Genomic DNA, 26902 nt, shown 5'->3' with positions numbered 1-26902 from the left:
GAAAAACATCCCTGAAAATCAATGAAGCTACATTTATAAAGCATCAATAGCTATCTTTTTAGTTCACATGCATAAAATACTTTTTAGAACAGAAACACATTCAACACCATTTAAAACTGGATGCTGCTTTATGAATGTTTGTTATTCCTTAACATTCTCAGATAATATAACAGATCTGGACAGCCTTATTTTCAGAGGTATTACAGTTAACAGAAACTGAAAGTGCTCAGTGCTTCCAAAGAAGGATGTTAGGAAATAATATAAAATATATTTGCTGTAGTTACTGTCAAAAAAAAACCACAAACAAAAACCCTTCTAATTGTGAAGAAATCCATAGGTATAGCACATCCTGTACAAGTACAGCTGTACAGTCACGCTTCATGTACCTGTACACAAACATTATTAGATTCAAACTTCAACTTTCTAAAATCAAACTCATCTCCAATTCACTGCTACACAGGCACTTCTTACAGAAAGAGTTTGTTCATCTCTCACAGCTTCTCTTGAGTACAAACCCCTATTTCTTTTTTTATACTCATTTAAGGAAAAAGTACAAAAGGAGGAATCACAAACTTACAGACTGACAAAAAAAGTAACCTCAGACAAGCTGCTACAAGCAAAAATTACACTTTTTTATTTTTACACAGTACAAAAAGAGCATGAATGGAGATCCACGTTATGATTTTGTATTTCTCAACTACTATAACTTCAAAAGATGTTCCAGACACTGCTTAAACTTCAGATTAACATGTCCTCACAGACAGGGACTTAATTCTTTGTCAGAAGTTCTAAAACAGTCTGGTGTCCAATGAGAAATGCTCTGTGCTAGACCAGATCATACTCAGATCACTCATCCAATGTAAAAAGACAAGGACTTCTGAATCTTCTGGACTCTAGCTAAAAACAGTAGTTAATGGCTGAAAGACAAATTGGCAGCCATGTAATAGTCTTTACAGACAATCTGGATGATAAAATTGAATACATCTTAAGCAAGTTCATGGACCACAACAAACAGATGGAAAGCCAGATACAGAAGGAAGAACCACCATACAGTGAGACCTCAACATGGTGGAAGCCGAAGCCAACAAGAGCTGCATGTGAGTTAATAAAAAAAACTCACATCCTGAACCCGGAACGGAATCGGAGCAACAGCTGGGGACTGACGGGGTGGTACATAGATCTGCTGAAGAGGACCAGAGAGCTAAGGTGGCAAAGTACCCCAGAGTGAGCTGCATCCCGGGCAGCAACAAGGAGAAACCATTAAACTTTGAACTGACTCTCAATGCCCACCACAGTAAAGGACTAAAACATCAGTTTGGTGATTAAATACTTATGGCATGACTGAAAAGCCCCAAGGCAATCCTGTTTTGTAGAACAGAATTTGATAACAATAATACCATTTGTTAGTTGAGACTGCCTCACAATACAACAGAAAAAGCCCAATAAGCCTAACAAACAAATCCTGGCTTCAGTGCTTCAATGAAAATGCTTTATTTAAGTATAGAAAGTATATTTTAAACTTTCTGGTTAGAAGACTGAAAGTGTTCATAGGAACAGTATCTGCACTTGAGCATAATGAGGGTAAGAAAAAGTGAAATAGAATTTTTTGTCGCGTGTTGCTTGAAACTTTCCACCAATGCAAAAGGCACAAATTTGCCTCAGAAAGGTATTGCTGCTCTGCATATAGAGCAAGTGCTACAAAATTCACTTTAAGCTGTACCTGAATGTATAACATGCACTGTGAGAAACTGTATTGTGTAAGTGGTAACTATGATACATCCCAGACCCAGACAGACTCGGCTGCAAGTACATAGCAACACTTGGATATATCATGAAACTCATCATTATAGATCATAACCAGTCCTGTGGCAGAAATGCTCAGGCTTTTCTAATGATATTGCTCCTAATCCCCAATCACCGAATGATAATAAAGTATAAATTCTGGAAGATTACTGAGAGTGAAAGTGAAACCAAAATATGTAGCCTGAGACAGACTGCCACCTCATCTTAAAAGATGAAGGACTAATTTAAGAATCACCTGCTCTAGTGATTGGTCAAGTGCCTACTCCCTTTGACCACTGGTAAGTAATTATTCCTACAGAAGATTTCAGCAATGCAAAAGAACAAAAAGCAGAGCCCTGAGGTGAGATTTGTTTTGATAATTTATTAAGCACATATATGTCCCAAGAACTCTTGTCTGGGATGTTCTGCAAGCCCATAGTGACAAACTAAAACAGCCAACCTGAATTTGAAATTTTGACATGGTTTAGCAGTTGGACATTTGCTGTGGTTTGAGCTTATCCATCCCACCTTACTGTGGAGAACTGAAAAAATACCTGCCATAATCTCTCACTCCCCCATGAGAGAGTCATGGAGACAGCAACACTGAGATTTAGGCAGTAAATCCCACTTGAACTGTTTAAAACTCATCTGCTGTTAGGCTATCAAGTTTTGTAAAAGCTTGTCTGTCCCCTGAAGAGATGTTGAACTGTTAACTGGTATTAGAGAAGAAAGTGGCACTTTGTCACTTCTGTCATATCCTCAGACGGTCTAAGCACTAAGGGTTGTCTTGGCAAAGCACTAACTCCTCAAGTATCGGTAAGTTTATAGCACCTGCTTCTTCTAGGTTCCTGATGTCTGTACTAAGCAAAGGATAACCGAAAGTAAGGTGAATGAAAAATTGCCAACACAGATAATAAACAGAAGTCTTTCTAGTGAAGTCTACTGATTCTATTCTGCTAATCAACAAATAACAGAGCATCACAACTCTTTTCAAATCTGAGATAAAACCCCCCAAAAAATAAGATAAAGGAGCAAGCAACCTGCAAATACTTTAAACATATTATGTCAAAATAAAGCTGAAAATCCAACCTGTAAGTAAAGAATTAATGTTCTTTGCAAGTTTCAATCTCCTTATCTGTTGAGCCAAACAGAGCTTTAGGTTATTTGCTCTATTTGACAGATGTTGAATTTACTAAATGGGAAACATTAGGCTGAATGAACAAGAAATAATCACCTAGAAATTAAGAATTTTCAATCTACTGATTTTTATGTTGCACTCACAGCCAGGTTTTCCCAAAAAAGCTTGAACAAGACTCTAGAATGTCTCTCCTTATGGAAACTTAAGTGGCTCATGAGAATTACTTGATGATAATAAGAATATTTCAAAAGAAGAAATCCTAGTGTCTTCCTAAATAAAAGCCTGAGAGTCTTTCAGGTTCAGCCATTCCTCTTGAGTCCTCTGACGAAAACCAGTGAGATCACCAGAATTTAAAATTCTAGGTAGCTATGGTATCTTGAAGGACAACACAGGACAATAAGAGGAACAGCACCTCAGGCAATTCTTTTCAGTCTTTATCAAGTTAAGAGTACTGTTGGCAGCGCTAATTACCAAGGGCGCTGAACTGGAATGAACCCCGCCAGATGGCACTGTGAGCTGGAAAGCCTCAGAATTAGTGTGGTTCTGATCTGGTCTGCTCTTCCCCATCCCAAGAGTTTAAATAGGAACAGATCTAGGACCAGCTAAGTTCATTACAGCTGGGTTATTTTCTGGACATAGAATGAAGTTAAGTGTATGAAAATTCACTCTAAGTCAGATTACAATGACTGACACAAGTATACCAAGCACATTTCAATGCTGGACTGCTTCAACAAAAGCAATGCCTTAAAGTAACTCGAAAAAAAATTGCTCAACTGGCCTTTAACTAAACTGCTTCTACCTAAACAATTTATATACTGATCCTACCTACTTTTTAATTTTACTCTTCTCATATAGAATGCTGCCTCTCTGGTGATATTGAGGGCCAAAAAATTCATCTGACCCCCACTGGTACTGAATGCCCCCAAAGCAAGAGGAAATAACTGGATTGGAACAAACTGGATTGGATAGAGACAAAAATGAGAGGGCAACAGAAGCTTGTTTCATGCTGCTTTCTAAAAAAATCCACAGATCATCGATACTTGAAGCCTAAAACATTAGGATCTTTGGCCATCCAGGCTAAAGGCACTGACATAAAACCAAGCCTCATTTACTCTTCATGAAGTGACGAGGATCACCAGTTGGGGGCTGTCTCAAAAGGCATTTTCTATCAGTCACTTCTGCCAAGTTTCAGAGGCTCAGTAACAACAGGAAGGCAAAAAAGCTATGCATCAAAAGAAACGCACTCTTGCTCCACCAGATTTCTGTTTAACACCAACTTTTAATTAAAAAGTGGATCCTGAAATATTCTTCAGCTAGGCTGAAAAAAATCCCAAATGGTACAAAGTCAAAGTCTTCAATGTCCCAAAACCTTTTGAAACAACTTTTGGAGGGGAGGTGAGGAAGTAGGTGGACTTATCACAGTGTTAACAAATGGATTCACAGACACGGTAAAGAAAAATGTTTCTCCCTCTACTTCCTATGCTTTTCTAAAATAATCCAACTTGCCATAGCAAGTAAATTCCAGGCCAGAGCTAAAGTTCTGTCAATAAGTGTTAATAATGGTGATATAAATGCTACCAATTCTTTAAACTTTTATAAAAGAATGAGGGAAGAAAGGTTTTACTGCTTTGCTAAATTGTGAGTTTTTAATAAGTTTTATGATGTTTTCCACTAATTTTTGAACTAGAACACTTCACTGCTTTGCCATGTCATCCTTCACATCTCACAAAAGTATTTCAAAAATCTGCACCCAGAAGATGGCTTTATATATTAATTCATTCTTAAAAGCTCATCCTAATATTAGATTTAGATACTCTGAAAGCATTAGTTGTTTTCCATACAGTTACAGTACTATTCCCTGGACTGTATGAACATGCTATCCCACCATCCTTTAGGAACAAAAGCATCAATATTTATCTTCAGGCACTTTTCTGAGGTGTTTTGGTATCCACATAAGGCTATGGGTAACTTCAGCTGTGGCATCCATTTAAGAACAGAAAGCTCATGGAAGTGCAGGACCCTAAACAAGATATAAATGTAGATGAGATTCTATTACCTGAAACAGTTGCTGTTTTAAAGGTGTACGTAAGTCTGCACTATAATTTTAGTATCAGTTTCCTATGAATGAAAGCACAGGATGTGATATGTTTTGCTGACACAAACAAAAGACAGACTTTAGGAAGTGCACAGAAAATTTGATCTCTGGTGTTTTAAGTCAAGCTATCAAGTGATCATATCTTAGTAACACTTAACAGCTGAACAGTAAGTGGTAGAGGCTGTGACAGGCAGAATAATACATAAAATTTTTGAGCTCCAAAATGAGACCATACCTATCATGGTCTTGATATGTAACAACATCATACCACTTCACCTTAATGAAAAGGTGCCAAAATTCAAAGTTGCCAGATATTGTGTTAAAACTTAAGAATTTCTTAACTAATAAAACTCAGCTACTGGTGGCATGTAGTAGACTAAATTAGGTAGGGTTCACATGATACATGACACCAACCATATGGAAGATAGATTGCTGTGTGTTTCTACTGGCTTAAGTCATACACAGCAATCAAGACAAAGCCTGTGCTCAATAAATCTGATCAGATGAAGACACAGGAAAAACAAAAGCAAACAACTAACAATCAAAAATGCCTGGAACTTGCAAAAGGTATCACATCTTAAAGCCTTTGAAACAGAAAAAATAATTGCCTACAAACCACACTTGACAGAAAAATTATTAGATAGAAGCCATTAGTACAATATTTCATACAGGTGAACTCCTTAGCAAGTTTCTGCATTGACATTTTTTTTGTAAGGTTGTACAATCACAAATACGTTTAAGATTTTAAGTACTTTTCTCCACTCAATTCTTGATTAATTCAGCCTTGTGATGCAAGTTATGTTCTGAAAGTAAAAGGCAGATACCGCCCTCCTGAACAGAAGGCAAAAAGCACTTAAGCATTAAAACTATGTACTAGGTTGCAATTTCTTTCAATATTGTGTTTGATTCAACAAAATTGTAGGGTTAGGCTTTACATTTACTGCAATTGATTTCTACAGACCCAGTGAAGTCCAGTGAGTTACAAATAGGATCAATTTTTCTCATTCTTACCTGCAGAATCATACTTCATGAACTGTTCACAATTAAATATTTAAATAAACTATAAAGATGAATATGCCACAGAACACAAGAAATACAAAAAGAAGCAATGGACTTTCACAGATAGTGAGTGTCAGTCAGGCTTATGAAAAAAATATGCCCCAAACATTTATTTTCCACCATACTAGCAACTTAGAAGCTAAATATACACATTAAAACATTATTCAGAATTTCAATTTCTGGAAAGCAGCAGAGTAATCAGACAGATATTGGTATGTATCACCAAAATAAATTTACTAACAATTTGAACATTGCTTATGTAGTAACTTCAATTTATTTTGTCTTAAAGCAACTGGTTTAACACCTGTTCTTTAATAAGTATATAGTTGTATCAGCTGTTTGACTAAATACAGTTAAATCAACAGCTGGAGATGCCTTTAATTAATCCCTTGGAGTTCTTAGAGGGTAACTATTTTAAGAAAACAACTGCAATACAGTAACACAGTTAAGCATATAAGCATGTTAATTCCACTATATTTAGGTCTTAAAAAATACTTAAGTCAAAAGAAATGCCTTACAGAATAGGTACAGTCTAAAAAGCAATGGAACTATGCAATTAAATATTAGAAGTAATCGGGTGGTTAGTGAATGTTTGCCTTACTCTGTAATTTTCTTCCCATGCTGCCCTTCTTCCCCAAAAAATAACCTCAGGAAAACATTTTTGAGATTGTAAGGCATTGAAAAAGTGAGTCTACCTTTTCCTTGAGCTCAAAGCAAGGATACATTTCAATCTAAATTTTGGTAACAATGGATGGAAAGAGGCAAGTCTGGTTCTGGTAAAAGAGAAATTACTTTCACATCTCCTATGTGCTAGTTTTTCTTCTCAATTGTCATTTTATTTGTATTAAACACATAACTAAAATGTATCCCATCCTAGAATAGAGACTTTATCCCTCATTTTTAACAGGAATCTGAGAGGGGAAAAAAGTTATACACCACACTGAATTCCAAAGACGAGCAGAACAAGCCTGGTATTTCAAACAGAAGTTCACAGGGTTTCTCTAAAAGCATTTTAAACTCTAGGTAAGAGCAGTCCTAAATATTTTATGGTCTTTTGACTTTAATACCATTGAAACAGCTTACTCTTTGTGGCAGAACATTCTTTATTATCAGCACGATAAAGGTGTCAAATCTGAGTAATTTCTTTCAAGAAAACTTTAAACAACTTCTACTACCACAAAATAAATGACTGCTTAATGAGAACAAATGCTCTTCTTATTAGTTCTAAATATGCCAACTCTTAAATTCCCAATTAATACCAAAACCCATACAGAGTAATTAACCCAAGATATTGAGACAATGAAACTTAAAATACCATATAAATGTATATTTAATTCAGAAGCACACAAAACTCATAACCTATGGCCATCTGTGCCTGCCAGTTAGAAGGCAACTCTAAAAATACAAAAGTATGCAGAAGCAACAGTTGCCAGTAACTCCACACTGTGCTTGTCAATCGAATTACTGGCAACCTGCAAGTTTGTATGCAACACAGACACTTTATTCCATTTATTAATTGTCTTGCATGTTTAAAATTTAAGGTTGACATTTTTCATTTTTATAAAGATTGAACTATTAACATTAAAACTAAAAACGTAGTAAATTAAAAGCTTTGAGAAAGAAAGTAATGATTCTCATGCTTCTAATAATGGTATCCTAAATTCAAACTACTTACATTACCAGACTCATTTATGCTATTCTTTACATGAATTTATGTAAGAAATAATTATGAGCAAAATCTATATGTTTTCAACCAAAGAAAAATCCCCAGAATAAATTCACTTTCACTTGTTTTGTAGCATTCTGTACATTACTTCAAGTTGGTTTCTTGTAAAACACTTGAAATCCATTTGCCTCACACAACTAGTTACATGGACATTATGGTTCAAGTTCAAGAGGTGTTCTTCCCCAACCTAAGTAGATGAAGATAATTTTTTAATTAGTTTTATATTGTGTCTAATCTGGCACTGTGAAATCAAGTATTTGAATGTTATTCTCCCACCACCCCAATATATGCTGCAATGAAATAATTACTTGGGGAGGAATAGGAGAGAGGTAAAACAGAACCCCTTCATTTCTCAACTAGTATTTGATCACATCTGCCCATTATCATAACATAATTCTGTTCCTCAAGTTATTCTTACCTTGTTTCAGGTAAAACCCAAGAACAGTACCTACCCAACTGACCACATTAGAAAAGCACAATTTGGCTTAAAGAAGTCGTGAGAACAAAAAATATTCCAAAATTGGGATGCAGGCAGAAATCAGTTTTGGGGGTCCTCCTCCTGTTTCAGGACATGAAAACTACACTGCTGGCCACTACTGAGAAATGCAGGATCTCTTCCTGACTTCAAAGTGGATCACACAATATCACCTCTTTCAGTCACTGGAATATTCTGAAGGCTACTTTTACAGCCCTGTAATGAAATGGAATTTTAAAGTCCTCTTTTCTGCCGATGGAAAAGTGTGTGAACTTTCCTCTGCCATCTTTCAGGCTGCTAAGACTTCATGAGTTTTCTACCAGCCTGTTCTTTCAGACTGTCAAAGTGTCTTTGATAAGAAGCCCTATGCTGCAATTCATTAACCTCTCACTACCGCAGTATCATCCATGAGCACACAGAAGGCACACTCCCCCCAGTTCTGCAGGTCGTTTACAAAATATCCAACTGTACACCTGAAGAACACTACTTACCACCAGCTGGACTTTGCTTCAGCAATCTGAGCAGAGCAGTCCAGCTAATTTCCTGCCCACCTTGCAGACCATCTATCCAAGACAGCTATCTTCAGTTTGTACAAACAGAGATCACATCAAAAGCCTTCCTGAAAGTCAAGGTAAACAAAATCCACCATTCTCTCCCCATCTACTGAGACATTCAGTTTATTACAGAGGACAATTAACTTAACCTTGATAAATTCCAATCACAGTCTTGGCCTTCCTGTGCCTGAACATGGGTTTCAGGAAGATCTACTCCATCATCTTCCCAGGCACTACAGCCAGGTTGACCTGCCTACAGATCCTGGTACTCCTTCTCACCCTTACTGAATATGGAGCTGATGTTTGCTTTTTTCCTCCTGCTTCATTTGAAATCTCTGAAGGCAGTGACCTTTCAAAGATGAGCAAGGAAATAGCCTTGTAACAATAGCACCCAACTTCTGCAGGATGCTGGGATGCATTGTAGTCAGTCCCATAAATGTTTATACATCAAAATTGCTTAAGTGGTCCCCAGTTTGACCTGTACAATGGATAATAAATCAGACCTCCAATACTCCCATTAGACTGAGGATCTGGAAACCCTAGGACAGTCCTTACCACAAAAAAGCAAAAAAAGCCTTGAGTGTTACTTCCACATCCTTTTGCACCAGATTATTTTGAAGTCTAAGCCTCTTCACCATGTTTGCCACCCACTTCAGTTTAGTACTGTGTACATACAAACACACATTCTTTCCACAGCTAATAATGTAAATACTGAGTGACACAGGCTTTGTGGAAGACTGAATGACCACCTACTTTGAGAGTAAGCCATTAAAACAAATAATGCTAAGCCAAATTTTCTATTCATTTGTAACATGAAATGATGATTGTACCTTAACCAAGTCTTTATTTTGCTTATAAGATGATGTCACACAATGTCAAAAATCTTTAACACTTTCAGCAAGTTCTGTCAGATCAACCCTAGTTACCTAAAGGGGGTCTCCTATTAACAGTTGTGCAGATCCCCAAGGACCTTAATGTTGACAATTCATTCAGAGAAGTCTGTTCATTCTTTTAAAGAGCAGTCTTTGCCAGTCTTTTGAGACTCTCTAATGAGCATATACAGAGTCTTAGTGGTAAGGTCAGGATAACTGCAGCCGTGGTTACAGTGTATTACCAAGCATCAATGTGGATTCCAGGGAGCCAAGGCTGGAGATAATCAACCGTTTCTCAAAAATCATGAATACTGATTAGAATCCCACAACAAAAATCCTGACACATCTATAGAAAATTGTAGTCAGGCAAGAACTACATCCTGTGGAATCCTAATCAATACTCCATTCCAGCTCCCATAGTTTGTCCTTCCACAACACACTGCAATTATTCAACTGCAAATTCTAATCAGTTAACTTTAAAAACTACCATTTCTAGAGCACAGAGCTTTAAAGATGCAACAATAAATACAGCAACACATAAAGAACTGCATGGAGAGAATCTGTATCTGAAGAGGCTTTGCCCAGACTTCTCTAGGTAGCTAATGCCAGAAAACTTAAATCACAAAAGCATTTGTCATTTGCGCTGATGCTTCAAGGGGGCTGCAGCCCACTGCATGTTTTTCCTTATCAGCAGAAGTCCTGCACTACCCAACAATACATATTTTTCCTTCCTCCTGCATGGTAACATTTAGTCATTATACTAAATGGGGAAGAAGAATTTATTAGATACTAGCTGAGAAGGGTCAACAAAAGTATTTTTGGATGTTAGAAAAAGCATAAAATGTTGATTTACTTTAAGTCTCTATGCACTGTTTACATTATCCTGATTCATGTAAATTTAACTTTTTCATCCTAAGAGGAAATAATTTAGTTGCATTTATGTAGAATACATCTACATTTTTCCTCTCCACGGTGTCCTCTTTAGTAAAAATGTAGCTGTGACAGAGATATTTAAAGATCAAAAACTGAGAGAAATAAAACCCAACAGGTAGAGAAAACATGTAAAGGCACAGCAAGATCTCAAGAGTTGTGTTTGCATCTAATTTCTCATTAACCAAGAAGTCTGAAGGAAAGAGGCACCTTTAGAATGAACAGACTCTCTCTAAATAAGGCTTTATTAATAACCAACAGAAGATCATAATTTTTTTCAACTTGACAAGCACCAACTGACACAGAACCTGAGAGGTTACATCTTTGGCAACAAGACAATCACCTTTTCAGATACAGATAAATTGTTCAAATTCAGTTCATGCTAAGCAGGAACTGATAGCCATTCGTTGTTAATAAAAACAAGTGATGTGATGACTTCCATCCAGTTGTCAATGCAATTTTTTCAGGAACATTGTGTTCAGTTGCCTAAAGCAGAAATTCTGGAAAATTTTGGTACATTTTTAAGCAATTATTCATACACATTCTGGCCATCTCTGTGCTTCAACTCCATACAAAAACTTAAATTTTCATTTTAAGAAATGTTTATGGTTTTGTTTCTTTTCTTTTTTACTAAATTGCAAATATTTCAGAACAAATCCAACTCAGTTGTGCTTCACCATTTTCCCACCTTGTTTATATCACTTTTACATTAATTCCCACCATGTGGCAAGTCTGGCACTGAATGGACAGAGTGAGAATAATGCCCACAAAGTGCAGCTTGTGAGAGAGAGACAGCTCTGTGAGGAGCTGAGAAGACATAAGGGAAGAACCAACTGCATGAATTTCATGCTCAGTGTTCAAGGCTTGACAGGCTTGTATTATTTTGACAGGCTTTTATCACTTTTTACACGCTGCTGAATTATGAGAAAAGCAAGCTCACAAAGACATTGATATTGCTCACAAAACTGCAATTGTCTGAGGAGTCTTGTTTTTGGTTTTTTGCTTGGATTTCTTTTTAAGAAAACTATATTGAATTCCTAGAATATATTCCAAATAATTACGAAAATCTAACACATCCGTCTTTAAGGAGTCTTGTATCAGGACATCCTTCATTTCTTTTAATGCAGCAAACTAGGCTAGCTAACACAGCGTACAACTGAACAGACCAAACAGGGTTTCCTTATCATTGTTATTAAGCATTACCTGTTATAGTAAGACATTTCTCCTGTGTACCTTTTAATTGAAAATATATATTCTCAATGCAAATATATAGGTTTTATGTTAAACCAGTTACCTTCCTTAGACAACCTAAATGGCTTTAGAAATTCTTAAATATTTTCCCCTTGTTTTGTGGTTAGATACTGGAGGTTTCTTCACAGAGAGAGTTTAATGACAAGTAAAAAGGTCAGCAAAGCCAGGATTAAGGGATAACCACTTCCATCAAATCACAGCCTACCCCTGATTTGAATAAAATTTTATGCACTTACTCTGCTTATTCTCTGGAACACCTGTTTTATCAATATTTGCACAGAAACATGCTCAATGCCAGAACAATCCCATCTACTCCATCTCTTTAACTCCACCAATTTTCTTGGTTTTCTATGGCTATCATAGTTTGAGATATTCTGTAATTTTAATTTTGCCATGGCAGCACAGTTTTCATCAAATCTAAGCTTTCCTCTAAAAATATCACGGAAATGGTATATATTCTCTTTATCATTATGATTTCCCATTGTCAAGAATTTTAAAATTTCTTCATGTTCTGAGATTTAGAAGCACAGACCAATAGACCACCTCTTCTTTGTTTTGCCATGATGTTACAACTCATGTTGTTACAACTGGGATAACTGGGATTTGATCACTCCCTCACTACCCTCAACTTAGTGTTTGGTATCTAGAGTCTCACATTCCTTTGCCCAGCTGACAACTGTTGCATTTGTTCCATCCAAAGGAAGCTTGCTGGGGCTCCCTTTTAGAAGAGGAGAGAAGCAGGACAACTCATTCAATACTTCCAAGAAACTAAGAATTCTAAGAAATCTGAACATTTTTATTAATTTTTCAGTCTTTTCTCCACTTGTTGTAGGAAAGGTAGTAATAAAATGTTAGCTTCTCAAGAAATCACAGGAAAATGAAGTTTCCCAAATATTTCCTTCAATAAACAGGAACACCAGAAGCATCAACACAATAGAATGTGCCAACTCTTTGCAGTCAACAGACAAGTGTCTCATCAACATAAATTTCAATAACTACTTATGTTTCAGCATAGCAGTTAAAAGACTGCAAATATCAATTGTGTTTTGTTGAACTGTGGTACATTTATCATTCCAAATTCAAAGTGACATGCCAGCATGTATCTGTAACAAAATTATTTTGCAACAAATACACATAAATACCTTGAACTCTGTGGGGCAGATATTTAAGACAGAGCTTTCAGACCCTAAATTAGGATTCTCAATAATTGTGTTACAAGTATATATAATCTTATGTTGCAATATACAGTAGTTCAACGAAGTTGGACCTACTTCAGCAACCTATTTTCTTTTGTCCTCATTTTCATCAGGTTTTTCACTATTCCAGACTCTAAGATGCTAGAGTAACCATGTATTATTCTACAGTTAATACCTTTGTACATCAATATTTAAAAGCAACTGATTGTTTGGTTATACCCTGTCAGGAAAAAATACAGGATTTCCTCGCAACACCTACATATGCCAAAAAGTTCAATTTCCTTAGAGTATCAGATACACTTTAGTAAAAATCATTCAGAACTAATTTGTGGTGGTGATCAAACTTATTTCCAAATAAGTACCAACAAACAAACTTCTCTAGATTCTAGTTATAACAAGGAAATAAATGTTGCAGTCATCTCGGTTTTGCTATTGCAACACGCATACTAAAAAAACAAGTAATTGGAAAGAAGGCCACAGAAATGAGAGAGACTCGTACTAAAACAAAGACAGTCTTGAAAGCAGGCAAAGAGCAACTTTGTGCTTTCTTTTCTGTAATTCCTCCTCCTTACAAAAGGAACAACAAAACATTTTAAATTGCAGTTTTACAATGCCATTTCTTGCTTTCATAGTGCTATTAACAATACTGTATTGACTTATTTCTCTGTTTTTGTAAAATTCACAAGCATTTTGGATTAAAGAACAATTCTCTCTAAGCCGGCAAACGAAGAAAGGTTATTTTCAAGTTATATTTCTCTGTATTCACAGAAGAAAACAAGTGTAAATTACAGCTCGTTCTACCTTGCACCACTATTGGAAAATAGAGAGCTACTTTAAAGACTTGAACAAAAGGGCACTTTGATAAAAACATTAAAACTAATAATTAAGCCCTATATCAAAAGCAAGAACAGATTTCTGGAATGAGGGAAATGGACATCAAAACAATGTGAAAAAACCCCACAATCTTTTTCCACAGGAAAACTTCTAGTAGTTTCAATTTAAAAGAGAGTTGAAATCCCAGATTTCAATTGAAGTACCTTTTATTTTTTAACAAGTACCTAATAGAGTCCACAAAAAATTAAACTTTCTTTTTATTTCTTCAAAGCAAAAAAAAAGAACACTGAGTAAACTGTAATGACCTGGTAACCTATCAACCTCAAAAGAAAAATTAAACTAATCATACTAATTTTTTTGCTCTTAGGCATACAATGTGTCTTGAAAATGGTCTCACATATTTCCATTTGATCTCTTTTCTAAAATGCAACTTAGATATCCACTGTTTTGAACAAAAATAAATGCATGCACAACAAGCTGAACACCTCACACTTTGTTCCTTTCTCACCTCTACTCAATTTCTGTCCTATCTACTTTTACTCAATAAATTTTAAAACCACATGTGTTCTCTCCAGGGCAATGTTCAGTCCTTATACCTGTGATTTTCTCTGCAACACAAAGTAAGCTTTTAAGCTTACTCATGTTCATAATCAAAATATACACATGCAATTCCACATACCTTCTATTATTTGCATTTAAGTTTGACAGAGATGCAGATTGGAGTGAGCAGATTGAAGCCTGTAAATGAAAAGAAATCAAACCCCACAAGTTCAGAAGGACCTAGAAAAGCAATAGCTTTGCAGGACAACAAAAGAATGCCTAGGAACTAGATACAGATTTCTGAGGATTTTCATGTGCAAGAAAAAGAGTTCTTTAAAATAAATTGTTCATTATAGTGTTTTTTCCCTTTCACTGTACTCTCAAGCCAAAGCCTTCCCGCACCTTTCCAGGAAACTCATGAAAGATCCAGTTGTTTCCTGTCTTGTCTGTTAATACACACCAACATCTTCAGATACAGAAAGCACAACTGCCATGCTGAGAACTTTTACCTCAAAAAGCTTCTTCCATCCATAATTTATGAAGAGTGACCACAATGACTAGGGCTTTATGATGAAATCAGCTCTTTGTGATATGGCAAATATGACTTATTTTTAGAGAAAAGCAGAGTAGGAAAATGGAGACTGAAAAGTAAATTCCTCCTTCCATAATTCTGTTTATTTTTGCTCAAGTTATCTGAGGCAGACAGGATAAACAAAACGAACAGTCTACACTTGAAAGCAAAAGATGATGTGTTAATAGCCCAGCTATTTAATAACATGTAAGTTTTAAATTTATTTCATTTCATGGACCCTTAAATTTGCTCAGTTGGGTAGAGCATGGAGCTGATAGCACCAAGGTTGTTGGTTCAATCCTCATATGTAACTGCCTTAAGTCACTTAATAGTTGAACTTGATGATCCTTGTAGGCCCCTTTCAACCCAGGATATTCTGTGATCTGTGACTTCAGTGATGAAAAACTCTAACAACTACTGAGATACTGCCTTTTTTCCTCTTCAGGTATATTACAGGGAGTTTAAAAGGACTGTGTTTTATACAATCTATACTTTGAGTTTTTCTGGGGGATTTTGATTAGAGCTTTAATGACTGAGTCACATAATTATTCCATGTTTGCCTGAGTGTTTTATTTAAAAAAACCCCAACATATCAACACCTTTCCTTGAGACTTCCAAAACTACTCAGTCCAAAGAGGCTAGAGAAGAGTGAGGAAAATCTTTTTCTTCCCTCAAAAAAGAAAGACACAGCAATGCAAACAGCAAAGATTCCCAGACTCTTTTAATAATACATGTAATGTATTATTTTAATACATTTTAATAATACATGTAATTTTCATCTTCAGCCATCTGAAATACTGACATGCATGACCAGATGACAAAATATGCAATTATTTATTTTGACTATTCAATTTGCAAAGATAACTTGCCAAATTAGTTATACAACCTGTAATACTTGTCTACTGAGAGCCATTAGAGCTTCTGCAACCAACATCACTGCTTTATCAGCTCAGTAATTTTCTGGTACAGATCAAAAGCAGTAACAGCCTCTGTTCTCAAGCTGATGGTTTAAATGAAACCAACTCACTAATTTCTTCAGGTTCTCCATCAATTACACAGTTTCTTAGAACACTGCAATAATGTATTTCAAACATTCATTAAAGCTTTGAAAATCAAAACACTAAATTATGTATTTCTAACATCAGACCTGAAATCCTAGACCAACCCAAAAGAACTTACAAAGTGTATTAGCATCTCTCCCTTGTTCACCCCTCCCATAGGAAAAGCAACCATATAGCTATGGAGGGCCCTTTGCTCACTAGAAATTTAAACACTTATTTCAATACTTTGCTAACTAAATTTCAGTACTGTAAAATGGATCATTCCATAAAACCTGCTATTGATAGCTTCATCTCAGTTTTGCCAGTTATAATAGCTGTGCCTTTCATGTGTGTCTGTGTACATAGAAATTAAAATATTTTTATAAATTTCAAAAGCTTTACACCAAAACACCCTCAGCCACTTTCTGACAAGGGAATCTAATCACCGTGGTTTTATTCTGAAGCTAGCAAACTCTGTAGTTTTGAAAGCTGATCAAGACAGTCCCACATCCTAATAAGAAAAGCCAGTCACTAAGCTGCTAAATACATACATGAAATTAAAATACCCAATCCAACTACCATAAATAGTACCCTCTTTAATGTTAGATGAGTTTCCAAACAAACTGGTGCACACAGGAATCCACACGTAGTATGCCATACCAAGATCTTCAACCACCATCCTGTATCGTCCTTTTTTACACATTCACTATCTCAGGCCATCAACAATATTCCAGAATCTCCTCAGCAAGGCACAAAACACATCTGATGGATTTCTTATGTCACTGTGTTTTAAGGCACTGATCAACCTTTCAGGATACAGCTATATTTCTGTTGGTGGTACACATCTTCTCCCTTCCACTTTCCATCACAGCCAACACTGTTTGCCTTAACTGGCCTTTCTAACAAACACTGTTCTTGCTTCCATAATGACATCATGAGACAAGATACAGAAACAGCCTATTTGGGGGAGAAGAGAGTTCTATACAGGAACTGAGAGATCATTTTCAATGGAAGGAAGACAGACATTTATAGAAGCTGGGTTAATATTCAGCAGATTTACCTCATGGCAAAAGAAAATGAATGACTACAGGTCTGAAAAAAGGAGTGTGTAATTTATTTGGTTTAACTTTGTGCCACCCTTGCCTTTGCAGGCTTTAGCAGACAGAACAAAAACATGTGGTACAAACTGCTTCATAATGCAGACTCTGGTGTAGTCTCCCAGAATCAGCAGGTACACGTGAAAATTGGTGAGCCTCCATCAAGACTTTTTATTCCAATTTTCAAATTATGTACTGGCAAAGGCTGTGTGTTCACACTTAGACCTATTCTGCCAGGTTTGAATACACTTAGCACCATTCAATCAAGGTAAGATTCACAATGCAGCTTCTCGTTTCCAGGAATGATAGAGGACTCAGAAGAAAATTAATTTGCAGAAAATCCACTTTTAATACACTTCTCTTTAAAAGATCAGTGTGGGGGGACAGTGTCTTGAAGACATCAAGACGAAGTTCCATTTTAGATAAATTCACACAAAACCAAATACCACGTTTGCCTACTTGATATTAGAAAACAACCAAATGGCTGCTTTACAAGCAAGTTCATATAGTTTAATATGCAGACACTGAGATTCAGCAGTGTCAACTTTACAAGGAAAAACCAACCCAAACCAAACCAGAATCCAAATCAATTGTGCACAGTAGCTCCACTGTTAGTGTGCCACCTTCATGGCATCTACTAGGCTCTTTCACCAGATTCCCAATCACCTACATTGATCCTGCAGTTTATGGAACATCTTATTTAAAGTTTGTCATTTCAGGTGGATGGTTTAAGGTGTCTGCAGTATAGCAATATCTGCACTTTTTGGCACATATACTTAAACATATTTTCTCAGCTATTTTATTTAAATAACTCTCAAGTGATAAAGCTCAAAAGTTTTCTGGATGCTTTTGCTGTGGTTTTCAGAAGATAATCCATTGGAGCCAAGCAATTTTAGGAGATGCACTGATTACACTGTGAATGTGCCTGAAAAAGAGAAAAGCAGCTGCAGGAGCAACTCCTGCTTTCATTCTTTGCTAACACAATTTCTTCTTTTCTGCTTTTATCAGTGATATTTGTCACTGAAAGACTGTGACCTAATCTCCACTATACAACACATACATTCACATGTAAAAAGGGGGTAAATGCAACACAGGACACAAAAAAAAAATCTGAAAAAACTCACACTGCTTTTATAGTACCTTTTCACAAAAACCATGTATAGCTTTAAAGAGTGATAATGACTTAAGTCACAGGGGACATTTAAAAGCATAGAATACTAAAGTCTTCAGGCAAATACTTACAAGAACAGCATTAGGTTTTAGACAGAAAAGACTAGAACAATTGTGAAAGTTATAACAGTACTCTTAAAATACAGAATAAATTAGTAAAGGTACATGTCTTTTCTCAAAGTCTGATAAAAAGCCACTGAATTCCTGCTAGAGTAAATTTTTGGTTCAATTTTCAGTAATTGTCATTAATTTTCTGTGTTAACCCCAGCCCAACATGGGCAGAAAAATCTAAATTCTTCATTGTGCTTTATAATACTGGAAAATCTACTTCATTCATTTTCTTTATGAACTACTTTCTAATTTTCTGCAAAAGAATTAGCCAATCTGTGACAGAATGTACTGCCACCAGGATCTAATTTGTCCCAGTGCCTTTTATGAGTACTATATAATGTTGTGCAAACACCACTCTTGCACTAAGCTTTTAAAGAAGGGTTTTTCTATATGAACACAGAACTCCATCTAGGAGATTTTCCCAACATATGTTTAACTCAAACACACTGAGTTAAGAGAAACACACTGAGTTAAGAAGTTTGTTACTAATACAGCAAAGTACCTATTTAATACTTTGCAGATGAACTATATCTTTTCTATAGTCTGCATAAATCAGATGTGAAAATGATGCTTCATAGTTTCATCTTTACCTTGTATTCGTTTTGCCTCAACTATTAGCTCCTGCCAAGTTACATGCATATCTTTAGCATGAATGACTGATCACCTTCTGAACGCTTATCATTTAGTTATGACTACAGGAAGGAAATAGATGATGCCTAACGTCAAAACACTAATTTTATCTAGAATGCCATTAATTAGCTTATCTCGTTGACCACACCAAAGCTTTCTTTGAAGTTAAAAACAGGTCGTCCTGAAGTGTAGTCTGGTCTGCTGCCCAGAAGGCGAACTGCTGCGCAGCCAGTGTGTACTGAGCCATGCTCGGGGTAAAATGATAAGCTCCCCGACTAACCCTTGGGTTAGCCCGCAGAGCAGCGCCGGAGCCGCCAGACAGCCCCGCAGCGGTGGCGGCTGCGGGCACCGGGGGTCCCGCGGGTGAGTCACGGCATTCCCGGCCCGCCGGCACGGGCACCGCGCCGCCCTGCTGGGGGCACCGCTAATCCTCGGCCTCCTGAGGCTCCCACACAGCATTAGCTCCACACTGAGAACAGCTGTCGGTTTCATAAACTTCCTTACAGGTTCACAGGGTTTCCCAGGCTTATGAGGTAAAGGAGATTCGCGCCACGATGAGAAGGGTAATGAGGTTAACGCTCCTTCTCCTCCTCCTCCTGGGTTCTTCCTCCGTCCGGCGCCGCAGCGGGCGCTGTCCGGGCTGTCAGCGTCCGGCCCCGTGACCGGCACCTGTGGCACGCCAGGTGTCGGGGGCGGTGTCGCCGGGCACCGGCTTCCACCGCCCGGCCGGGAGCGCGGCCCGGCCCCGCGGCGGGCGGGGGAGCGCGGGGCGGGCGGCACCAAGCGCCTCCTCCGCCCGCGGCTTTGTTCACGGCGGGGCCTCGCGCCAAGCCCCTGCCGCAGCCCCGCTCCGCCGCCGCACCGCGCCGCTCGGCCCGGCCCCGCTGACAACCTCCCCCGCCCTCACCCCGCTGTCTCCCCGCCACGCCACCGCCTCCTCCTCCTACCTTGGCTTTCCCAGCCTCCAGCTTCTTCAGCCGCTCCTCGTCCTCCATGGCGTCTGTGCGGGAGAGCAGGGTGTCACCGCCAGCAGAGGAGGGGCTCGCCCCGCGCCCTCCCCTCAGCCGGGGCGCACACGCTCGCTGTCCGGTCCGGTCCCCTCCCGCCTCACAGCGACGACAGCTGCCGTGGCTGGGCCACCGGCGCCGCCATCTTCAGCTCCACGTAAACACGCGGCCGGGGAAAGTGACGTGTGGCCGCCCGCTCCTCCTCCCGCCGCCGCCGGCCCCTCCTCCCCGAGCCCCGGCCGCTCCCGGCGCCTCTGCCCGCCGGCGACCCCCGCCCGCCCGGCTGCCGCCGAGTCCCGCCGGAGCCGCCCCCGGAGGAGCGGGTTTGACCCCTGCAGGGCGGCGACGGCGCCGGGGGCAGCGGGCGCGGACGGCACCGCGGGCACACCCCCTTCCACGCCCCCTCCACACCTCCCGCCCTGCGGGCAGAGGCGGGGGTCCCGCTGCCCACAAAAGAACAGCACCGCCGAGGGGCCGGCGCTCGCTGGGCTGCGACACAGGGCTCTGAACGGGCAGCGCCCGAGCTCTGCTTCCCCGCCAGTGCCGTGTCTCTGGCTAGAAGGCTAATTCTGACAGTTCCGATTTTCCAGGTGTTGTCCTGCTCCTGCGCGCGGCTCACACAATTGCAGGGATCCCACAGCTCGCCCTAAGCTTCCCGAGCGTGTGCCGCAGACTGTGTAAGGATGACAACAAAGGATGTGTAGCCCCCCATGTTAACGTTACTTACCATGCACTCATCGTGCCTGACGGGTTGGAAGAAGTGTGTTAAAAGCACAATGGGGAATATGGCACGTGGCTATTAAATGCTCATACAATTTCTATACCTCAGCAAATACAGAGCAATATTCTGAGATAATTTAATAGTCTACTTAATGTGTGCCTTGAAAGGCTAATAGCACTTTGTGTCACGTGGTCCTATTGTGCTTTTTCTTTCAGTTCCCCCTGAGGTGGGTTCGGCTTGTGATGGTGCGATAGATGGCACAGGCTTACACACAAAGGAAGAAAAAAGGCTTCCCTGGAACGTGTACGAGCAGCAGTGTGAACGGATTCCTTATTCTGCATTTGGAATCATGCTGGTTTACTAGATGCAAAATTCAAAGTCTTTCTGAATTAACTTAGATCTCAGCTTTGCTGATCTTTTGAACATGGTTCCTTTATATACATTCTTTCCTTGCTTGAATTTTCCACCAAAGACAGGATACGCCCAAAAAAACAAACAAAAAAATTTACAAAAGACAACAGTATTTGCACAGTATTACTGACCAGGAACAAATTAAAAAAAAAAAGTCAATTAGGTGTCCTAGCAACAAAACACCCGTATTACTACCAAAGTAAACTAAACCTACAATCTGACATTTTGAAGGATTTTCCTTTCCTCCTCCATTACATTTCATGGAAAAGTCTGAAATAATTAGTTAATAGGTACAGGTTGTGTGTATTCCTGTGTTTACAAAACAATGTTCTCAACCTTTAATCAAAAAGGAATGTATACCATTTATGTAAAAAGAAAACACCATCCATCATAGGGAATGAAAAATGTCTGCATTATCTGTTGTTTCATATTTGAAGCAAGACATATGTTTCAGATAAAGTTCTCAGACTTTTCACTACAGGAAAATCGTGTTACCATTTCACTACAGGAAAATCGTGTTATAGAGAAAAGCAGCAAGTGAAAATAAGAATTAATCAAAGAGGAAAGATTTTTATAGGAACATAAATTTGAGTTAATTTTTTAAAAAAATGTTCCTGAGTCAGTAAATTGAAGTACACCCTCAAAGCCTGTACAAATAGAAGTTTTTTCCCCAGCAACTACGAAGTCCCGGACACCCCTGAGGGAAAAGTAAATCACCATTTCTGTGTCAGTGACATTCCTCTTGGCTGTTAGAGGCCCCTGTTGTAGATGTCAGTAAAATTTCACACACACATGATACTTAGATTTAAAAATAAATTATTAATTTATCAGTAAACATCCCATTTAGAACATAATTACAAACATCCCTAATCCTATAATTAAATGGGTTCTTGAGTTAATGCTAAGAATTGATAGGCCAAATTTTCCTTTTACTTACAGACTTATATCCATGTAATTCTATTAGATTTTAGCTTAACACCTAATTCATGACTATGAAAGTAATGAAAACCATACTGACAAACTATAATAGAATTATGTGGAAATTATTACTAGATAAAACATCTCAAGGAATTATATTTCCACCTCTCAACATTGGAAAAACAGGTCTTTCCTAGGGGAAAAAAAAAAAAACAAAAACAAAAAAACCACAAAAACAAAACCAAAAAAACCCAAAAAAAACCACACACCAAAAAACAAACACTTACAGTATGATTTCCTACTTCCTCTATTTTAATTCCTATTTTATCGTTCATGCAGGGCAAGCTGTCTGGAATTCACAACTTGGTTAGCCAAATAAACTTTCAGTTACAGAAAGACATTAATCTTGTTTGCTTAATTCTCAGGATTGACTAATAATGTTCACTTGATCAAGAATGTAAGAAAGTAAGCTAAATAACTCTAACACTCATTAAATTCACATAAGTTAAACATGTAAACTGCTTTAGACAGCATATGTGACGTGAAAGAGATTAACAGGATAAGAAATACAGATCAGACATTCTACAAAGCAGGAAGAATTGGTGTTTTGGCCATCTATTATTTTTATTTAGAACTAAATTTATTATTGAAAAATGTTTGTATATAAAATGGAACTGAACCAGCTTCAAATATCAGACCTAATTTTTAGTTGTGTTTGTCTGCGGACAAGGACAAAGGCTTCTTCATCTACAGCGTTTTCTCTGACAATGAAACTCCACATTCTTCCTACCTCTTCTGTTTCCTTTATTCACTGTTCAGAGAATGTATGCCTGGTGACTTTCATTGTGGTGCTTTAGTGGACTATGAAGCCAAAAGACAAAGCCTAAAGACCATGTGTGATAATCACAAAGTTCTGATTAGGAGATTCAAATTCTGTCACAGTCCATTGAAGCCAGACTCAGAGGGCTGTCAGATCACAGCATGCCTCTGGTAAAGCAGAAATAATATGCAAAAATTTAAAAATTATCACAGGCATATACAATCTCTTCCAACACATAAGCAGCACAGATATTGTGTATTCTCAGGTGTTATAACTTCAGCAATACCTCTTAATAACAATACTATCTAACTCTAATTTGTTTTCTTCAACAAAAATACATATCAGAATGAAAGACTCCTATATGGATCATATAAGATTCCCTGATCCATCTTGTAAGAAAAAAATACCTGACAGCAGTCAGATGTTTTCCTAGCAGCAATACAATGACCGTGCCACTTTCTAGTTTTAAATTTAAACTTAAATTCTTAAAAAAAAAAAAAAAAATTAGGTTCGTTTTTTTGGTGATTTGGGGGGGGGTTGTTTTTTTTTTAGTTTTGAATGTCTGTATTTGGTCAATATAATTTGTAAAGGAGTAATTCTGCTGTTCATGGGTATGATCTTCTTATATGTATGTGTAGCAGAGTGATAGAGAGAAGACTCTTGGTCAGGCACAAGAAATATGACACTCATTATGTAGATTATTATGATTAGATTTGTTGCTAATACAGCATTTAAATGCCGTCAATGCAGTATATAATATAAGCAGGTATAAAAGGTTATGATATAAACAGGTTTGGCTACAAATGAACAGGTTTACAGTCTTTGGCCTTGCAGAATTTATAATTACAAAGCACCAGTGTAGCTACTTTAGAATTTTAACTTTGTGTTTTGCCAGAACTTAGCACCTTTACTTACCCACCCAAAAGTGAATGTTCTCTGTCTTAGGGCTGGACATACCCTGCAAGTGTCCCTGTGGGGCTGGGGATTCACCAGATAGTATCCTGAGGTTGCAGGCAGCTATCTTACTAAGCTGGCCCAGTCTGCAGGAGCATTTTATAGATTTTGCAGGCTAATGCATACCAAAGTCAATAGCAATCACCACAACTCCCCCATCTGTGGAATGGATTGATTATGTGAGCATCCAAATAATTCCTCCTGCAGTTCCCATCTAGTGTTCTCACTTTAAGACAAATCATATTGCCCATCAGAGACAACGGCAAGGGAAAGGGGGATGTCTTTTATCACCATCACAGCATATCCAACAGTTCTGCTGTGGCTCTTGACCTGCTGTTCAAAACTTACCTGGTGGGATGCCACTTTCTATTATAGTAAATATTAAAGGGAACAAACGTGAAAATAAGAGACATCTCTGAGAGATGACCATGGTGGAGGTTTTATTTGACCAGGACATGCACCTGCTTCCACTGAACCTAGTGGGAGTTCTATGGCAGATGGTACTGCCTTAGTGCATACTTATCATAGTGCATCGTAACCAGATTTGCCTCCACCTCAGTATGAGCTTGCATGAAGAATATGAAGGTGACTTAATGACTATCTTACCTGTGCCTTTGTCACAGTGTGTTGTGCCAGATCTGTCCCCTACCATCTACTCTTCAGCTGCACTGAGCCTTGGCACTGGAATCTCCCAGAGTGCTGCCTGGTTGGCTTGCTTGAAGGAGGCAGGTGATTCACGTAAAATAGGTAAAGTTCCCAATTTCACAGACCCATTGTAGGTACTGCTGATTACTGATTACCTATTTATGTTACTTGGCTGTTAGTAAGTGGAAGTCAACTCAAATTTCAGGTAGAACTTGTTCTATTTTATTCAGCTAGTCCAACTGCATGTTATAAAAACTTTTGCCACGGGGACATTAGGTGTGTTATTTATGTTAGGACCAGCTTGTGTTTCGGAAAGAGACAACTGCTCTCCTCTTCAAAGCAGAGCAGAACAGATACCATTACAGAACAAACTGTGAGGCTTGGTGGCTAAAAAGTAGGTGAGCTGGAGATGTAAGGAAGACATGCTTTTAAAAGCATGGGTGTTTTTGTTGTTGGTTTATTTTTCTGTTTCTTTGCATATGTTTTCTTTTTGAAATCACTGGTGAGGCATAGCAGTATGAAAAATTATTAAATGAGGCAACTGATGAATATTTTAGAATAAGTTCCTGTGTAACAGCTAAAATTTCTATTCTCTTATATGTATTTCTTAAGGAAAGTACCAAAGTCTATGAAAAGAATAGGTACTGAGGATGAAAATGAAATGTTCCCAGACAAGAAAAAGCAATTAGGAAAAAATGTAATTTAAACCCCTGTCTGCAGCTGTGAAGTTAGGCAAATCTATATTAACCATTGCAACCAGTGTCTCACCAAATGTCTGTACAGCAAGCTTTTTTTTCCTAAATGAAAGTAATTTTTTTTATAAGAGGTGACAGAAGAAATCAGACACTAAAATTTTCCATGTATATGATACAGGCATTCACTTAGTACTTAAATAATTGTGGGCTTGCTAGCATGCTTCAATCAGACACAATCAAGTTGAGCAAACCAAAGTGTTTTTCTTGTTTCCAAAACCAAACATTTTTCATCTTGGTGAAAATATGGTAAAATAACTCATTCAAAGGTGTTGAAACACAGACCTCTTGAACTATTACAGTAACATGGACCTCCTGGAGATGTGTGCCTTTCTTTTCTGAATGCTGGAATTGTACGGCTTCTAGTTTGACTAATTGTAAGCTCCACATATATTTTTGGATGCATATTTGATTCTATTCCTTATAATTTAATTAATTAAGATAAATACTCTGGCATTTGTTTGTTGCTTTGATGAAAATACTGTAACTAGGAAGAGGCAAGACTCTTTACCCAACAAGTTTTGTGAGATTAATAATTTATTCTGCAGGCCTAATATATCAAGGAAGGTAATTTAAGTAAGATTGCAACTCATACAGCTAATTAGTTAAGTGACCCTGGAGCTTCAAATAGACACTTGATATTTGAGGTACTATGATTTATTTCTAGCAAAAATCCGTTGTTTGTATATTAAATATGTAGAACTATTATAGTACATATTTCTTTATGATTGGTCACAATTGTCCAAGTTTACATGAAAGTTCAGAATAAGAATCTCTTCAGCCTATTGCATATAAAGGTATAAAAATCAAGTTATTTTCCTGCTATTCTGCTATTTTATATGGTCAAGTTTAAATAATGAACCTCCATTAAGAACATGGAATAAATTAATACTTTAATAGAATGTCCACATTCCAGCACAGTACCACTCACCAGTTTCTTCAAATTCTTCTTCAAATTTGTCCAGACTGTTCACCTGACAGATCAGCATCCCAATGTGCTTTTAGAAATTCCAGAATTTGTGACAGTGTCTTAGATGAAGTGCTCCAGGCAACAATTACAAAATCTGAAGAAGCTATAGCTTCCTAAAAATTTAACTATTTTAATATATTTTCATGCTAAAATCGAAAATATTTGGGTTTTTTTAAATATATTTCAGCAAGTTTCAAATACATTTAAAGTGTCATTACTTAATAAGGATTACTTCTAAATCATTGTACCACACTGGAACTCATGCCTTTTTGAGTATTATTTATGGGGAGAAAAGAGCTGGTATGTCAGGTCAGGTAATCCCATAAGTACTAGTAAGAACAAAGAATTTCCTAGACTTAACTTTACTATTCGTAGGAAAATCTGCCACCTCAAATAGAGAGTTCTGCAGCTACAGCAGAGCTGGAAGAAGTACTTAGGATTTCCAAAGGCACTAACACCCTGGCTAAAGGATTTATTTCAGCCTGGAGAAGAAAAGGCTTTGGGATGACCTTATTGCAGCTTTACTGTACCTGAAGGAAGCCTACAAGAGAGCTGGAAAGGGACTTTTCACAAGAGCATGCAGTGACAGGACAAGGAGGCATGCCTTCAAACTGAAAGACAGCAGGGTTAGAT

At 37.9% G+C, this 26902-nt stretch overlaps 1 protein-coding gene across 7 annotated transcripts in view; it reads right to left on the bottom strand.

Annotated features, from left to right (window-relative positions):
- AKAP9 (A-kinase anchoring protein 9) overlaps nt 1-20436 on the bottom strand; it is a 105238-nt gene extending 84802 nt beyond the window's left edge. For 6 of the 7 annotated variants that reach the window (XM_030264660.4, XM_030264665.4, XM_030264662.4 and 3 more), the window contains exon 1: nt 20019-20436. In XM_030264660.4, the coding sequence (XP_030120520.4) occupies nt 20019-20066 (48 nt within the window). In that variant the 5' untranslated portion in view covers nt 20067-20436. The remainder of the gene's footprint in view (nt 1-20018) is intronic. The other variant, XM_030264663.4, reaches the window with a different exon arrangement.
- Nucleotides 20437-26902: the final 6466 nt, after the last annotated feature.

This window comes from Taeniopygia guttata, chromosome 2 (assembly GCF_048771995.1).
Source record: "Taeniopygia guttata chromosome 2, bTaeGut7.mat, whole genome shotgun sequence".
NCBI classification, from domain to species: Eukaryota; Metazoa; Chordata; class Aves; order Passeriformes; family Estrildidae; genus Taeniopygia; species Taeniopygia guttata.
This window is presented reverse-complemented; position numbering and strand designations above follow the sequence as displayed.